Source organism: Aulostomus chinensis, chromosome 18 (genome assembly GCF_037954235.1).
Source record: "Aulostomus chinensis isolate RoL2024-O1b breed Wild chromosome 18, RoL_Achi_v1.0, whole genome shotgun sequence".
In the NCBI taxonomy this organism is placed as follows: Eukaryota; Metazoa; Chordata; class Actinopteri; order Syngnathiformes; family Aulostomidae; genus Aulostomus; species Aulostomus chinensis.
This window is the reverse complement of record NC_141337.1, coordinates 11,954,135-11,973,072: the sequence shown is the minus strand read 5'-3', so window position 1 is coordinate 11,973,072 and position 18,938 is coordinate 11,954,135. Positions and strand designations below refer to the sequence as shown.

General features: G+C 43.7%; 2 gene segments (V, D, J or C); both read right to left on the bottom strand.

Annotated features, from left to right (window-relative positions):
• Positions 1 to 334: 334 nt before the first annotated feature.
• LOC147245170 (Ig heavy chain C region, membrane-bound form-like) lies at positions 335 to 5,258 on the bottom strand. The segment is given in 9 exon segments: positions 335 to 482; positions 630 to 778; positions 1,403 to 1,690; positions 1,758 to 2,075; positions 2,188 to 2,514; positions 3,101 to 3,385; positions 3,489 to 3,800; positions 3,890 to 4,192; positions 4,954 to 5,258. Coding segments are annotated over 9 exon segments (2,136 nt in total).
• A 2,127-nt stretch (positions 5,259 to 7,385) lies between these two features.
• LOC147245169 (Ig mu chain C region-like) lies at positions 7,386 to 11,579 on the bottom strand. The segment is given in 5 exon segments: positions 7,386 to 7,905; positions 8,027 to 8,344; positions 8,440 to 8,787; positions 9,630 to 9,689; positions 11,327 to 11,579. Coding segments are annotated over 5 exon segments (1,131 nt in total).
• Between the last annotated feature and the right edge of the window lie 7,359 nt (positions 11,580 to 18,938).

Below are 18,938 nucleotides of genomic sequence, written 5' to 3'. Positions count from 1 at the left end.
ACAACTTCCCAGAGATGAATATAGCTGTCATGCAAAGACAAAGTGTGCACATATTTAAAGAGATATGTGTGTGTCTCTGTTTGTGTCTTCAGTGAATAAACGTCTTTGTTGCCTAAGCTGGTCCTGTTCAGACGTGTCAGTTTATCCCAAGGAGTGCATGTGGAGTGTTTCCATGAAGGTGGAGAGTCTCCACTGCTGCATGTATCTTTGTCTCACTCTACTGGACACAAGGTTTCATGAAGGCTGTTGGACTAAATGTCCTCTATACTGGATTCAGTCAATGTCTTCATGAGTTTGATGGTGATCAGTGAGACAAAAGGAGACAAATTCTGTTCTTCTGAATCTTTATTTCTCAAAACAAAAATGAAAAGTTTATTTTACATTGGTGTTTGAGTCTTTAGGTCAAACATTCAGTCACACAAAGCCAAGAGAGTCTACAGGCCTAGAAAATGGGAGTTCTCCTGCAGTCGTCATCATTTAATCTAAAAGGAAAAAACCACCATCAGGATCTGGTGACAGTTTTGCTCAGAGTAGAAACATAAAGAAGGGATCAGGTCAAGTTGCTGAAGTGAAGAGATGTGAAATACTCCACTGGAAGAAGACCTCAGAGTAGCAAAACTCACACTCACCCTGATGAGTGTAGCTGAGACACTATAGAGGACAGAGATGAGGAAGAGGACGAGGAAGGTGAGGGACATATACCAGCTCTCCACATCTATGTCTTGGTTGATGACGGCGTGAGTGATGTCATCGATGAAGTCACAATCCTGCAAGACCTCTGTGAAAGAATTAGAACAGAGAGATTTTCATGTTCATTTGGTCACTGCTTTGTAGCAGAGCAGAGGAGACTGCTGAGGAACATTGATAGAAAAATAGAAATCCCTCTGAGAGTGCAGACTTCCACCAAGGAGGCTTCATGGACACAAATTCATGACTGATTTTTCTGTTTCTCCATCTTATGACTCGCTGATCCTGAACAGGATCCCTACCGCCTCTGGGAGCTTAGTACTTCTCCCTCTAAGTCTTTTGGAGATGTTGACCATGAAAGCAAAAACAGATCTTCTGGGTCACAAATCCAAAAGACAGTCAAGGCCATTCTTCTTCCCACCTTTTCAGACAGACCCCAGGATACGATGGGAAACTGTCTTTGACATGTCCAGAAAACTAATAGCTGCACCCTACCAGTGATCCAGAACAGTCTTCAGGATCCAGGATCTACAATTTGATCCAGATCCTCTCTGAAAGATGATCACTTATTCATTGACAGATTGTCTGTCTTTCTACCAAATTTCCTCCAAATCTGAGATCAAGGGAGTTAATATACATGCAGTGAACACAGTGACACACGGGTGTGAAACACAACCACGATTGTGCAAGATCAGATCAGTGGACCCACTGGCACCTGGTTTTGATATGTTCAGGGACAGGGTGGTGGTTTCATGGGTCACCCTGCAGGTGTGGACCGCCCCGGATAACCAGCTGACTTGGGACGGATGAAGACGGCTGTGGGTGCTGAACTTTCCGTCTGGGCCTCTGTTCGGTTCACTGGTGTTGAAGTCCAAAAGCTCCGTGGTGTCATCAAGAAACCAAGTGATGTTAATGGATGCAGGACTGAAGCCAGACACCAGGCACACAAGTTCACCAGAGCCCTGCAGCAAGATGGCCGAAGGTTTCGCGGGGGTCACTGTGGCTGGAGGGAAAATGAGAATATTTGCAGGGGAGAAAAGCTGAATGCTCAAAGAAAAGCGTGTGCTCACCAAACACATCCTTGATAGAGCTTCTGAAGGGGGTTTCAGACGATTCATGCCTGACCAGGCAAGAGTAGCTGGAGCTCTGCTCCTCAGTGTGTGATGTATTGAGTCTGCTGCTCATTGAAAAGGTCCTGCTGCCTGCATCGTTCCATGCAGGGCTGTTGGTGAAGGTGCTTGATGGGAGTCTGAGGCCGTCCTTCTCCCAGTACACTATGATGTCCGCTGGGGAAAATCCAGAAACTAGACAAACCAGTGTGAGGACGTGTGACGCGGACAGCTCAGAGACAGTAGGTGGGATTATTTTCACTGTGGGTTGATAGAAGTCTTGAGAAAAAAAGAAGACAACACGATGCTTTAACGTCTGTCTTCAATGTTGTTTTAGAATAATGACTTTCTGATGCAATCTTGCCTTCTCCAACTATGTGAAGTAAAATACCTTTGCTCTTGATTATCGAGTCCTCAAAGCTCCGGGCGGAACATTTCTGCGTTCCTTTACAAGACACTTTTTTATGTGCGTGCCAGTCTTCTGCTGACACAGTCAGGAAGCTCCGTAGGGTCTCCGTGCCGTTCTTGTGACTCACAGGTTTCTCCGTATGGAAATTAAGTGAATATTTCTTCCCTTCCACTTCCCAGGAGACGGAGAAATGGTGAAGATGAGGACCAACCAGAAGACAGGTGATGGTCAACTGCCTCTTGTCCTGAGACTCCTGGAGTTGAGGCCCTTGGACATAAACACCAACTATCTGGCTTGATAGTGGAGTAGCTAAGAAAAAGAACATGACATCAGAAATGCAACAACCATCAAGTAATAATGATGAGGAGAAAATACGTCCGTCTGAAGACATGTCTGAGTATACATGTCTAGCAGATAAGATGCTTTTGGTTGCCAGCCAGCAGAAATGGTGTGTCTTTGGTTGTTCATCACCTCCAACCCTGTTTTCTTTCTCCAAAATACCACAGTTACAGGGTCAGAGGCTCAAATTAATTCAGGTTGAGGAAAGTGGGATGTGGGACAGGTGCACATGATGATCCTGTTTCATTGAGAACCTGACACAGCGTGCAGCGCTCCTTTTACTTCAGCAAGAGGTCTGAACTGGGACTGATGTAACAGTTGTTCAGTGAAAGTGGAGAAAAGTCAGAAAAGAAACAAATTGTTGGTGCGTGCAACACCTGCTGATCACGACTCTGCAGGATGTGAACTCTCTGATTTCTGAGGTCAACTGGAACGTACCATTAGACAACAAAATGCCATTCCAGCTGGACTCTGTTGGAATTCAACTGTTGCATGACTCAGCTGGGATGGAAATCCAATGTGTTCAACGTGAACATGATGATGGGATCTTGTTTACCTGAGCAGAGGCTGACGTTCTTTCTGACACTCTGATTCAGGGAGCTGTCAGAGACGACACAAGTGAAGACCTCCCCTGTTCTCCACTCCGTTTGAGGAACGTTGAGTTGGCTGGTCACTGCCACTCGACCGTCTGCAGCCATGCTGATGTGAGTACTTGAGGGAGGTCTTTGCTGAGACTCATGAAACCATGTAATTTGAGGGTCAAAGCCCCATCCAGAGCATACGAGTCCCTGTAGTCCTGAGTCTTCACTGGGGACCAGAAGGAGCTCCACTTCTGGGTCCACTGGGGGACAGAGACACCAGTGGGTGTTATTCCACAAAAATAAAGCATAAACAGAGACATCAAATCAGCTGTTGTTAAGGTGGAGGAGCACAAGTCCTCCTACCAAAGACATTGCCAGTAGAGTTGGACTGGAAGCTGTGGGAGAAGCCTTGGTTCACAGTGCAGGTGAAACTCGTGTCCTTCTTCCAGTCGCTCGGAGACACAGGGAAGCGTCGACTGATTGAATGGAGGCCCGGAGCTTCAGGAAGATCCACAAACTGTTTGTCAGAAATATCAACTCCATTGGCCTGAAAGGTGATGTAGAGGTCAACGGAGACGAGTTGTGTGACATCACACTCAAGCACAGCGCTGCCTCCCTTCAGGAGAACTGGGAGAGATCTCCTGATCTCCACTGATGGAGCTGTAACTGCAGGTCCTGGATGATCCCAACATGGAACACAGATCTGATTTTAAGGTCTTTTACTCATAAACACACCAGAGTTTTATTTTGTCAAGTCAGCGTACCTGGAACATTTACTTCCTTCTCAACAGTCCCTGAGAAACAGCGATGTTCAGCTTTACATTTTAGAAGCTTCAGTTTTCTCCACTGACTGGAGGAAACGGTCAGATTGCTGATTATAAGGTGAGGGTTTGTCAACTGGGTCACTTGGTTATTGGACAGGAGTTTATCATCCATCAGCCAGGTAACAGTGGCATCAAATACAGTGTGGACTGAACATGTTGCGACCACATTAGTCTCTCCCATCATGGCAGTCTTGAAGCTTGGAAGCTCCACCTGAATGGAAGGAGGAGTGCTTGCCTGTGCTGCTGCCCAAAACAGAAGAAAAAGAAAGATTCCAACATGCATTGTAAAGCAATACTTCCCCCAAAATCTGTATTTTGCCTTTCATGTACTCAGAAATATGATGTTTTGTCTCCTTCCTGCATCACTTTTTTGACTCCAGAAAGCAGAAAGCCCCAGCCAGGCACATTCAGATTGAGGCTTATGGTGACTGACAGCTAACAACAGCAGAACTGTCCTAAAAATGTTCATTGAGGAGCTCAGGTTCATCGTCCGGTTCAATCCACATCTTCTTTATCCAGCTGCATGCTCAGAAATACACAAACACTTTGATGAGAGGTAAAAACAAACTCTTATTGTTTTAGCACTGAGAGAGGCGTGCTAGCACATTCAGTCCAATCAACTTCCTTGTGTTTGCTAGTGCTTCACAACTGAGTTGTTTGGGGATCATGAAGCATACAGCTGGATTAAGAAGACCTGGATTATACTGAATAATGCACTTAAGAGTTTGTAAACTGACATTCTTGGTCAGTTTTTGCGGCTGTTAGCCTCCAGTCACCATTAGCTTCAAGCTAAATGTACATGGTCAGTTCAAGCTGCATCCTGGAGCCAAGAAGAGGTCACGTGGGAGGGAGAAAATACCTTCATGAACTCAATACTCCTATTTGAGAGTACATGAGAGGCAATTACTTTTTGGGTGAAGTATCACTTTAATGTGAAGCAGTCCTGATGTATCAATGATGATGTGTTCCTGCTGCATTGGGAGGCAGCAGCCACACAAACTTACTTTCACAAATACTGATTGATTTCTTCAACTCAGTGTTGCTGTGAGTGGACTTGCATGTAAACTCAGAGCCGCTGGTCCAGGCTGTCATTTGTGGCTCAATCTCACTGCTCAGAGTGAAGGTTTTGGCCTCCTCCACACTTTGCATCTTTCTCTGAGTTTTCCGCACGTCTGAGTTCTGGTTGTCCTGTTGCCACTCGACACTCAGTGTGTCTGGAAAGAAGCCGCTTAGGGTGCAGATAAGTCTGACTGCTGACTTCCCCAAATGACCCTCCCAGACTGGGTATAATGTGATGTTTGGAGAGACAATCTGTGGAACTTAGGAAGAGAGGAGATGATTATTTTTCTTTATGTGGCCCATTTTTGAATGTTAGATGAGCTGATTGGAGCGCTTGAGTTCCACATACCTTCAGAATGACGTCACAGTTCTACATGTAATACCTTTGTATTTACGCTAGATGGCAGCGTTGGACCGTTACAATGTCTGGTGTGTGAGAGTCAGGTGGAGGTCAGGCTGGAAGTTTGTCACACACATGTTGCAGGGTGATCAGAGCAAGCAGCAAGTGGAAGCTTTGCATAACACCAAGATCTCCAAAAAGCACCAAAACCAGAAGTGAAACCAGCAAAGAGCAACGGTGCATCACGGACAGCAGGTGCAAGACGGGCTGATGCCAGCAGGAGCAGCACAGTGCACATTTAAATATCTCAGAAGAGTTTCATATCTCATCACATGCAGTTACAAGGCTTCTCAAGACTCTGCTGAAGGCTTTGGTTCACCAATCAAGTAGTAACAGATTCCAGAACCAACAAAGTATTTGCAATTTGTGTTGGTCTGTTGATTCCAGGTGGTGGAGACATGATGAACCCTTCTGAAGGATGTGTTTATTGAAGAAGAAGAACAATTAATTTCACAAAGCATTCAGTCAAAATATGAATAACATTTCATACACGTCAAGAGAAGAATTGACAAAATCAAATATCTTCATTTAAATGTTTATTTTCAGAAAGATGTGAAGCATTTGTGATTAAGATGGAAAAAAGACAGTTGTGATTACTTACATGACACAATGAGATTTTGAGAAACGTGAAAAATGTTTTTAGAAACAGTTCACCTTGTTTCATTTCATCTGAAAAGAAGAAGAAATATAAAAAAGGATTAATGATACTGAAAAAAGATCAAATTCTCACCTCCCAGGTATGTGCGAATACATTAATGACCAATGTTTGTGGATTCCTGTTCCAATACTGCAGCATCATCAAATATCAGGGAGGATCATGGCTCTTCTACACACTGGATTTCTAGTCTAGTGACTGGTTTCAGAATTAATTTTGTTAAAATATTCATGAACCCATTTGATAATGAAATCAGTCATTTAACTAAATTAAAATAATTACATAATATATAATTATAAATATCAGTTGAGCATAATATCATCAAAAACACCAATAAAAAATACTGGACATTCAATGCAACAGCTCTGAAATATGTCTATACATGTTGTCACAGCGGGGCTCCCAAACAATTGATATCAATTGACAATGAGAGCGCTTCCCAAAACGGTGGCATGTTCCTTTAATTCATGTGGTCAGATGTTACAAGATGTTGTCTGCAAACTCAACACCTTATTTGAAACGTTCCAGTCAACTCTCACGTCTCTTGGGTCTCCATTACCTTGAAAGCTGTGGTTCCAATGCTGAACAGCAGAGTGATGAGGAAAAGAAAGATGAAGGTGAGGGCCGTGTTCCCCATGTTGTCTTCTTCTGCCTCCACAGCGTTGCTCCATTTGTTGCTGGTCTCAATCAGGGTCTCTCTCAGGGAGTCTGTGCAGTAACACTTCAGTTAGTCTTTGAGAGAATCCACAGCCGGCATGTGAAGCACTGCTCACGTTACAATGAGCAATATTTCTCATGTTAGGGAGAGTGGACCCTCCTCAGAGTATAAATGACGGAACGAACAATGAAGAAAATAAATGTATCTATGTTCTGGAGCGTTCCGTCAGGTCTAATAGTTTGACACGTCCTGCTAAAACACCAGTGAAGCCAACGACTACAGTGACTGGTGGTCCTGAGTTGCTTTGGAAAGACTTCATTTGTGGCTGTTGCCAGGGTGACTTTTGAAGGCTGCTGTTATCGGAGGACTGAGAGACTTCAATGCTCATCTCTCTAGTGTTGAGGGTGCAGGACCCAGCAGAGGAAACACACGTACACAAAGACAAGTCACACACACAGCGTTAATGCATCGTTTACATGTCAAAGTGAAGACACTTGATTCACAAAGACTAATTATGGCATGAATCGAGTGGCTGCATGTGTCACTATTGTAGGAGCGATGGTGGAGAGTGGAGTTCATCATGTTAGTGTCACCACTCGACATCTCCATTTGTGTTCACTAATAAGGAAGGACTTAGGAAAAATAAACACATGAACATGCAACGTACAGGAACAGAAGTGTTTTTTATTTTTTTGATTTTGAATCTGCATTAAAAGACAAACACAATCACATATCACAAGCAGCAAACATGAACCAACAAACAGCAGAAGACACAGCGACACAACTGAACATCTACTGGGCCTTGCAAGTGTCGGGGACGTTCATGTTGAGGTTGACCAGGTTGGTTTGTTCAAATGTTCTGTAGCCGATGGACCTGACAATGGCTTTAGGTGTGCTAACCACAGACTGGTGGTAAACGACACAGCTGTACACCACATCAGTCTGTTTCCACTGCTCCAGGCTGAGGGACAAGCGGCTGTAGACGGAATAGGATCCCTCCGTCTCTACGGGGTTTGTGGTTGTGAAATTGTGAGCTGCGTCTGCCGGCTCGTCATCGACGAGCCAAGACACCAAAACCTCGCGAGGGAAGAAGTCTTTCACATAGCAAGTCAGGGTGACCATTTTCTGTCTAGTGTGTTCTACTGGAGGCAGCATATACACTGATGGACACTGAGCAGGTTTTTCTGCAAGAGTGAGAGAACAATTAGGCTTCTAGGCACAGACAAAAGAACCTGGTGCAGGACACTGAGCACAGAGACGCTCTAATCAAGAAGATCAAAGAGAAGCTTTCTGTGATGTTCTTACCAATCTTTCTTTGATATCGTCCCTTTAGCTGGTCGAGCATATCTGAGTGTTGAACAACACAGATGCGTGTAATCCCCGAGCTCCATTCTTCATACGTGATGTCAAGTGGAAGGCGAACCTTCCCTGTTTTTCCTACTGGGGGGTTTTTAGAAGCACCAGCCATTTCATTTCCCAGCTCGTCTTCCCACCAAATCTTGTCTACAGACGGCACGTTTATCTGGACTTGACACACCACAGTTCCTTTTCGGTTTAGAAACATGTCCTCCATTGAGGGGGCCGAGATCTCAATGTCCACATCTGCCACACGACATCCCTCCCCTGATGGATGAAGAGTTCATTCACAGTTACTGCACATCTGCAGGTCAGTAGAATTCAAATGGAATGTGTTGAAGCAAAAGTAGAAATGTACTCACGTGAGGGATCAGCTGTACATTTATGGGTGATATCTGAGCGCGCAGTTGCACTACAGTCTCCACCTTTGCTTTTAAACTCACATGTTAACTTAGTATCAGGAGTCCAGTCACTGGACTGTATGGTGAGGAAACTGGCTGCACTGTACAACGTGGTTCCGTTCTCCGTCTTTCTTCCGTCAGAACTTGTTTTGTACTCGTATAATTTACTGGTGATTTCCTCTTCATTTCTCAACCACTTGATTTCATAAACTTCTGGAGAAAAGTCTTTGGCAAAGCAGGCGAAGGAAGTCTTGCTTTCCTCATCAGAGGAGACCAACACTTTAAGAGCCGGCGGCTCACAAGGCACCTCTGAAAAATAAACACACACACACACAGATATATGGATGCAGAAGCCAAGAATACCACACATAGAGCATATGCAGAAGCAGATTTGATCAGGATTTGTCATAAACGTAAGACATGAGCGTCTTTGTGAAAACACAGATGATTCTCCACGTAGAGACACTCAAGCTCGTCAGAGGGTGGAAAAGAATCCTCTGGTGTGCTGGCTTCTGCATATACACTGACTGTTCAGGCAAGCCAACACAGATTGAAGGTGACAGATTAAACATTTGTTATGAACAGGGAATGTTAATCAACAACAAAGGTGGAGGCAGACGGAGGATAAACTGGGATTATTCTGCAGGAAGATGCGACAAGCATAGCAGTCGTGTTCTCAGACAGGTGACAGAGGCTCAGCAGTTAAAGGAGAGCAAACTCCAGCCTTTCCATCCCACCTCCCTGTTTGCTTTGGTGGGCTGAAGAATGACAACATCTCATGAACTGTTCCATAACTCATTTCTTGAATCATTTCAACTCAAGAATGTGTCATTTGACTTAGTTATTCAACATCAGTAAATGTCTATTCATATTCTAGTCATAACTCAAATTTAATTTCAAAATACAATAAATTGATACATAAATAAATCCATACATTTGAAACGTGCATTTCTCTGATGCTGTTTTGTACATTAATATGTTGGTTATATTTTACATTCAGGACGAGATGAACTCTCAGTTATTGTTCTCAAACTGAGCGGGAATGTTTGTACGATCGACACACAGACTTTAGAATTCAGCCTCATCCTACTAAACACACACAAGGCTCATTCAAGTCTTTCTGTGTCCGTGGGACACAGCACCAGTCTTACCTTGTTTGACAACTGTAGTCTTTTGAACCACAGGAGGCACAGTTGGTTTTCTTGGAGAAACTAAGAGAGGAAATATAAATAGAAGTAAAATTATACCTTTTTCAAGACTGCACCAACTGTTATCATTATCATTATACTTTAATTTCTGCGTTTCTAAACAGTTATAAGCTGCTTCACAGTTCTAGATAAATTACACAAACTTCAGGATGCAGAAACACAATTAAAACAGACAGTTATGATAAAACAAGCTGGATAATCATAATAATGATACAGAAGCTGGTTATTACACCTTCTTTTAACAAAACCCATCTTACAAAAAAACACAGTTTAAAATTCCACGCAGTCATGAACAAATCGCCACCTTCTTAAAATAATTGCTTCACAAGTCATTTTTTTACAACTTTTTTTTCCTGAATAAATTCCTTGTGATGTTTTGTCTCCAGTTTTTTGTTTTTCCGAAAAACTTGAAAAAAAAAAAGCCAAAGGTAATTATTGTCAGAAGCCGACGAGATCGATCTTTGAGTCGGCCCGTCTCCTTCATTCACGTATCTTTTTTAGACGCTTCTTCCTCAACAGTTGCAACGTTTATAAAATTACGAAGGTCGACCTACGAACAAACGTTCTCATTCATAATTCTTGAAACTGGACTGAGTTGAAGTCACAAATGGAGAGCAAACCATTCCTTAAATAGAAAAAATTATATATAAAAAAAATAGATGTAAAAATGAAAAATATATTTTTTTGACGTGAAGCGATTATTTGACAGAAGAGAGAGAGTTCTTACCTGGTGTCACAGTTACCGTTGTACCATCTCCCCAGTAGTAGCTGTAGCACAGTGTTGAATCTACTCTACTGTCAGTACTAAAACTCTTTCTACTCATGTGAAGAATAAAAACTCTCCCTTTTCATTTGTTTAATGTATAAAATCAATGATCCACTCCTGTGGTCCTTTGGACTTTGTTGACTTTACCAGTGTAAAGACACATTAAGAGGACATCTGATCTGCTGAGAAGTTACAGTACAACAGACATCAGAACAGCCAGCAGGAGATTTTAGACAAATCTTACCTGGTGTGACTGTTACCGTGGTGCCGCTCCCCCATCGAGTAACCCAGTAAGCACAGTGAAACATTCCATTCACACTTGTTACAAAAACCCACCACCATCCCGTCACCTCATGACATACGGAGCATTTTAGGGGTTTTAAACAGATCGAAACATGGAATCAAGGTTTCATTGACATTTCATGTCATTTCCTTCTCTAATCATAATAAAAGCACATACCTGAGGTGACGGGGATCCTTGTGCCTGACCAATAATGACCATCGCATACAAAACCTGTTCCCAGACAACTCTCCCTGCCAGCTTCCACACAACAATCTGCCCACAGACATTTTTTCTTTGGTTTTTGCACATTTGGAGTCAGAAGATGAAAGAAAACAGGATGGTCACCACCAAACTGAATTAACATCAGAGTTTATCATGAACCTCACATTTTATCAATGAATGAAGTATGTAGAGTCCAGAATTGAGTTCTTGAAAAATATCAATTGAAATCAGAATGTGGAAGAATGTAGGATTGCTTACCTGAAATTACTGGAACATCGAACCTTTTCCTCAGTAAACAAAAGCATTTCCACAGCGTGAAATACCAGCACGAGCAAAACAAGCTGATTATTGTATCGACAAAGATCTCACATTTCTCCAGCATTTTTCCGTCTTCTTTCCATATTCAATATAATATACCGGTACTATATATTAGACTGTATATTTAAAGTAAAAAAACTGGATAACTAATGAGTCGTCTTCACTCTCAATGGAAATTATGAGATGATACTTGTGTTCCTTTTCATCCAAAGTCAAAGCAGCCGTTGTTTCCAATCTGCTTCTAATCTCAGTTTAAAACAAGACAGCTCAAGTGTTTTACTGCCAAAGCGTTTCTCAGCACACTGTTATTGACCCCTTCCTCTGGAGATATTCATTTCCTGTGGTCTTGGTCTGCTTATATAATAATGTGTGTCTTTCCAACGGTTTGTGAAAACTTCCTCTTTACTGAACTCTCTGTCAGCTCCGCTCCCTGCAGGATAGAGTTCAGACAACAAGAACGTCATTGAACCTGAAACTCAGCACTGCCAGCACCACCACTGCTTCTACTACCAGTACTACTTCTATTACTAACATAATTACTATGACTACTACTACCAGTACTCCTACTACTTATTATCAGGATAATGGAATAATAATAAGATGGAGTCTGTATCCATGCAGCAGCCTACAAGCCTTGTGTTTATTTTAAGGCTGATAGATTCGTATCACCCCCTTAGACCACAGATCCCATCACCACACTGAACCACTTGGAATCAGCAGCTTTTAAAAACAAAAAAAGATCAAAAGATTATCACACACACACACACACACACACACACACACACACACACACACACACACACGCGCGCGCGCACACAGATACATATATCTATTAAACAGGGGTGTTCCTATTGTGATCCTTCTCCCGACCCTGGGGAGGAAGCCAACCTGCTGGTAAGAGCCAACTACCACTCTGAACTGCCCCCAGTTCCTGGTGGATAACAACATCACCTACTCCTGTGTGGATCTAACCGGCTTCTCTATTGTTGACATCCCATCACGCGTTGCAGTGGAAGTGTGAGATGTCATCCAGGAGACTGTCTTGAAAATACAGACACCACCAACAACACCCTGATGCTTTTGTCGCCATCTCTGGGGATTTTAATCATATCAGCCTCACATCTCATCTACCTGGCTTCATGCAGTACGTTCACTGTCCCACGAGTGGCAGCGGCACCTCCAATGGCTGCAGTGGCAAACCATCCTCTGTTCCTCACAATAGAGAAGGTGAGAGCAGAGGTCAAGAGGCTACTTTCTGGTCAAGCAGTAGGGCCGGACGGTGTGTGACCAAGACTGCTCAGGGACTGTGCAGCACAACTAGCTGTACCTCTCCAGTGCGTCTTCAACAAGAGTCTCCAGCAAGGGAGGGGACTGGTCCGAAGGAAAACCTCTTGTCTTGTGCCGGTTCCCCAAGTCGGGTGTCTGGCCAAGATGAATGACTACAGACCGGTGGCTTCAACATCTCATGAAGACACTGGAGAGGGAAAATATCAGCGTAGGGGACGCTTTTCTCTACATGCTCTACTGAGGGGCTATGTGAGAATAACGTTCTTTGACTTCTCTCTCAGTGCATTGAACACCATCCAACCACACATACTCTGGGGCAACCTTGAAGAATGGGGGCAGATACCTACCTCACTACCTGGGTCTCCGACTACCTGACAGGTCCACCACAGCAGGCTTGAGAACTGTGAGTCCGAGACAGTCCTGAGCTGTACAGGGTCTCCACAAGCGACGGCTCTTGCACCGTTCCTTTTCAAACTGGACACGTCAGACTTTCAGTGCCACTCTAAGTCCTGTCAAATTCAAAAGTACTCTGACGACACAGCGGTTGTGGCGTGTATCAGGAAAGATGGAGAGGGTGAATACAGGGAGCTGGTGAGGGCCTTCAGTGAATGGAGTGTTAAAATCCACCTCTCCTTAACAAATCCAAGACCAAAGAGATGGTCATAGTCCCCCATAGGCCCAAGTCTGCCTTTCTCTGGCTCAGGAAGGGTGTGGCCTCATACTGGTACCTAAATCAGTGGTGGAAAGCGCCTTGCTCTATGCTGCAGCCTGCTGGGGTGCTCGCCAATTGGTCAGAGAAGAGAAGCAGTTGGATAAACTCATCAGGTAGGTGGGTTCAGTGCTTGGTAGGAGCTTGGATGATGTTGGGAGTGTGGTGGAGAGATGCTCACGGTGAAAAAATACAGAGCATGATGGTCAAACCTGACCACCCCCTGCACAACAGTATCTCTGGACAGAGAAGCAGCCACACTGAGCGGGTGATCTCAGTGCACCGCAGGACTGAAAGTTTCAGGGAGGAAATCCTTCATCCCTTCAGCCATCAGACTGCACAACTTCTCAGCTGGAGAAGGAAGCGTTTAGTGCCCCCCCCAACACACACGCAAAACATTTTTGAAGTCATCCCGAGTCACAGCTGCCACTTTGAAATGCAAAAAGCTGAAGACGGTACGTACTTGGACAGTTCCCTTGTCTTCTTCAAAGGCCACAAATTTGGCCCAGAGGAACTGAATGCAACGAGGCACCAGGGTGTTGAGAGAATCTGTGGCCACCTTAGTTATTCCCAATCTGGTGGTGACCACTTCAGGTCATTTAGAGTGGAGGCTTATGCAAAAAGCTGAAGACGGTACGTACTTGGACAGTTCCCTTGTCTTCTTCAAAGGCCACAAATTTGGCCCAGAGGAACTGAATGCAATGAGGCACCAGGGTGTTGAGAGAATCTGTGGCCACCTCAGTTATTACCAATCTGGTGGTGACCACTTCAGGTCATTTAGAGTGGAGGCTTCAGTGTGCACAATGATAAGGAAGCGCTGGTGCTGCAGGATATGGAGCTTCCAACAGATGTCCACCTGAATGTGATTCGAAGCTAGGCAGCCACCACAATGTTGCAGGGCTGGGGTGAATTGGTCTTCCCATCACCAAACAAGCTGTGCAGTCTCTTCTCATAGTCTTTATGCTTCTGTCAATGCCCAGGCATCATACAGAGGCCCTGCGATGCTGTTTCACCTTCATGATGCCAAGAAGCCCCTTGTGTGCAATAGCCAGGATGCCTGCCCTGAGAGAAGTGGGGACGACTGCCCACACATCATTCTAGGACGATGTTTCACCCCTGACTCTGTGAAGGGGAGTAGTTCTTGGGGAACATCTATAGGATTCTCCCACCAATCAACCAATCACAGGCGTGGCAAAAATGCATTTTACTGCATTTAGCGTGAGGTTGTGTTTCATGAGGACATCAAATATCCTTGTCAGGTGTGTGTCCTCGAGAACTGGTGTTGTACGACTATGTCATCCGGACAGATGAGCACCTTGGGAGTGTCAGCTAATATTGAGGCCTTAATGCTCTGGAAAGTAACTGGGGGTTGAGTTGAGTTCAGCTTAACATAAACTGATGCCGACCTGTCCAGGGTGAACCCCGCCTCTCGCCCATCACCGCTGGGATAGGCTCCAGCCCCCCCCCCCCCCGCCCCCGCGACCCTTAAAATGGATGGATGGATGAATAAACTGATGCTGCTGCATCATCATTTACAGCTCAAGAATAAATATTTACTCTGCTGTCATGTTAAATGAAGAGTATTGAATTTTACACTCCATGATGATGAATGATTACATGTACTTGCAGTTAACTGGTTCTTCCTACTCAAACTGTCCCCAGTTCAGTTCCATAATTCTTGTTAGACACACTGTGGTTTCTTGTCGGTTGTGTTGTATCATCTCGTGTTATCAGTCGGGTGTCACAGTTTTAGTCCAAAGTTTCAGTTTGCACTCTGGACGAGGAAGCACCTGCTGTGGTGAAGTTTGTTTCCTGTGAGTTACATAAACATGAACCTGACTGAAACCACAAGGATAAAATGTCCACAAGTTTTCTCCTCTATATTGAAGGGCTGAAAACCCTGTTTTCTTCCATCAGAAACACTTTTAAATCACTAGTAGTGTGATTTACAGCCACTAAGTTAATATTGAAGATCCCCAAACACATTTATAAAGGCACATAAAAGTAATCTTAGAGGAGTCGCTTCTCTGTCATGATGAATTCCAGCTCACATGAATGTACAAATAATTGTCGTTCCAAGAGTTCAACTGCTGGTCAAGACGTCTCCTACTTCTCTGTAAAGTTCCCCCTCACTGTTTGTGACCTGGAGGCTTCAAGTCTCCACATCACACTTGTGTCTGCTGGATTTTCGGCCAGGATCAGCTTCCAAAATATCTGCCATATCAATAATCAGGCACTTGATATCAGACTTTCAGTGAGCACAAACAAAAATGACTATTTCACTAATAAATAGGAAAACAGCCGTCCATTGTCAAACCTCACTTCCATCCTTCCACACAGTGACAAAAACATCAAGTGTGTGCAGGGAGGGGACGCTCGTTCCACAGTTTAGGGGCTATGAATGAAGGGGCAAGGGTCACCCCTGGTTTTTTGTTTGGTTTCAGGGACGACCTCCATGACCTCAAGGGTATGGAACCATGTAGGTGGTTGCTGAGGATGATACGCTCAGTTGACGTAACAATGTTCTGGGTTTCCATAGAGTTCTGGTGCAATTTCCAGAAAGAGAGGAAAAATGACCAAGAACAAGGGATGATCTTTTGGAGGCGATCTGGATCTGATAAGCACCAAGGATCAAGTTCTGGGTCAGTAATCCTGAAGCCCTACATCAGAGAAGATTTATGACCAGAGTCTGGTGAGAGTTTCTCCTCCGTGGCAGAGGTCTGCTGTTTCTTGGTTGTTTCTGGTTGTGATTGTTAAATATTTCCTGGTTATTTAATTAACAAACCTTCACAGGCATTTGAAACACGCTGTAAATAACATGACAGTGAGTCTAAATATAAATTCTGTTGTTTTTGGGAGGTGAATTTCTCTGCCGGTAAAATAACAAGTGGAAGCTTGTCTGGGGGGATGTTTTCATGCTTCAAACTCAAATAAATTGATTTCCACATCAAATGAACGATTCCTCACTCTTCCATTGAATATCTAACGGTTCATCGTCTGACATTTTAGAAAATGGCTTCATTTGGTGTCTTTGTGTCCTCGAGGCGCAGGAGGCAGTTGAGCAGAGGTTTTTGTATTGCCATATATCACTGTGGATACCCAGTCATACACAGTGATACACACTCGTACAAAAACCTTTGCCTGATGAGTCGCACCGTCTGCATTCTACTTTTGCTGTTTTGGTCTGAATCTTTGAAGCAGGTCATCAGGAGTATTTGGTAGTTTTACCATTTTTAGACATTGGTCTGATGGGTTGTTGATAATTAGCAGTAGAAGAAGAAGCCGTTATTCTCATTGTTTACTGACACAATGATGTTTGTTCTTTACATCAAATGGAGCATTCAGGGACCGACTCCAGGTCAGTTTCTGGTGTCTTGTTCAGGAACTTCAACAGCAGCATTATTCATTTATTTTATGTAAACTTTATCTCTTTTTTTTTTCTTCAATGATTTTTTTTCTCCTATGATTGAGAAGCAGAGAAATGTTTGATGTGTGATGCTGCGAGGCTTCGGCCTCATGGTTTTTGCGATGGAGTGCAGCAGCGTCCTGCTACCCAGGCATCACGACGGCATGCGTCCTGTCAAAAACCTGCCCCACTTGCAAAACACAAATTTGCGTGTGTGTTTGACACCACAACGTGAATTTACAATTATTTTAAAAAGTGCTTTGATGAGAAAATGTGGAGCTTTTTGAAGAGATAAAAGAACAAGAAAAGGAAACACTTGAAATATGACACACATAAATACTGGAGACCTCACTGACCGTAACGAAGGATAACCCTGCCACTTCCTGCTGCCTCATAAATATCCACACCGTTCAGTCGGCAGGGTCACAGCATCAGCAAACACTCCTGCTCGTCCTCCTCTTGCTTTTGTCCTGCTTGTTGAAATGTGACTAGTAATAAAATCATTATGGGGGGGGGGGCAATATTGCAACCCCCTCTCACCAGAATAAAACACTGCCACTTACTGTTGCCTCATAAACGACCACAGACAGACACTTGACTTCTTCATCACAGGGCGACACATTGAACTGAGAGTTGGACTGAGGAGCATCAGAAAAGCACAACATTAATTCTGTTACTTTAGGATTCAGTTCAGCAACGTGCAACAGGGTTAGGAATTGGATGAGAAATGGAAAAGAAGACTGTGCTTCGTTTATTTGTCTGAAATAATTTGGGACAGTGAAATATGAATATGACATTTTTCAAGGTGCTTGGCAGGTTGGAGCTGAACAGTTTTGAAAAGTCATCATTCTGGTGTCATTCTTGACATCTGAATGTAAAAACAGATTGAAAGGAGAAGGTGTGATTTTTGTGGAGGTCTGAAACAAACAAAGATATTTGCTCCAGTGTAGAACACTGCCATTTCCAGGCCGAGTAACCTGAAGGGCAGAAACCACACAACTGTTTCAGATCCTGAGTGTGTTCAGTGGTTGTGTCAGGACGAGTGAGTGCTTGAGCTCTGACTCTCCTCTTGTGGCCTCTGCCTGTGTCCATGAGGCCCAGTAACACTCTGGTGTGTCCTGGGCCTCCAGCCTGCTCATCTGGAGTCAGAGTTTCCTGCTGGAGTCTCTGGAGATGGTGAATCTACCGTTGACTGAGTCTGACGAGTGAACAGGGAAACCTTGAGTTCCAGTAGAAGAGATCCCTGCATTTGGTTGCTGTCAGTTTTAGCAAAGGTTGAAAGATTCTGTAGAGACATGGTTCTGTAGGTGCCAAATGCCACACGTGTGTTTTGATGTGTTTGTGCTGGGATCAGTCGTTAGTTTGACACCTGTCACTTAGGTCACGGGGGTGTGGTCAGGAGCCTGCTGACTGAGTGGTTGTACTCAGTGGTTCTACTCACCTGTTCACGGCTGTGGCTGCAGGGAAAGGGGGTTGAGAAGGGAGAGACTTTTTTTGTCGACTGCTCAAATGAACACAATCTGGGTACTGAACCATCTTGCTGGCCTTTCCCCTTTTGCCTGATTTGGTTGTTGTTTCTGAAATAAACTGGACAGTCGGAAAGACGGACATGGCCTTGTTGTTTGTGCAGCAAGTCAACAGCGCATTGCTCCCTCACTTAGCCTCTTGGTGACTACCAGGGGTTGTTTGAGTCAACATATCAGGTTCTAAACAGGAGCACCTCCATGTTAGTCAGACATGCTTTCAAGATGCCAGAGGAGATGATGATGATGTCACAATGTCTCAACACTGAGAAGGATTTTTGAAAACATAACGTTCTCTTAATCCAAGTTATTGTCACCAACCCTCTTTCACTGAAACTCAGGGATCTTTGATTCAGAGATTTGATTGCATTGTTGTTTATTTATCCTGTATTATTGTATTTTTTATTGTGCTTTTGATTGTATTGTACTGGTAAGCTAATTAATTTTCTAACGATAAAGTATGATGAAGTTATATTTAAAAACTGATCTTGCAGGTTTCTTTGACAACTCCAGCCATCAATCAGAGTAAATTCTTGTGACTATGATTGTTCAAATGCATGTTGGAGGCTCTTATTTGGAATCTTGAAACAAATCACATGAATGTTGAGGAATCTTCTCACAAAGTGAATTCCATGAATCTGATCATCATTCAACTCCAATCCCAATCTGAATGTTCAGAATCAAGAATCTACTGGATCTCATTTCTCCAGTTCATGTTTGGTCCAGAGCTTTCAAAGA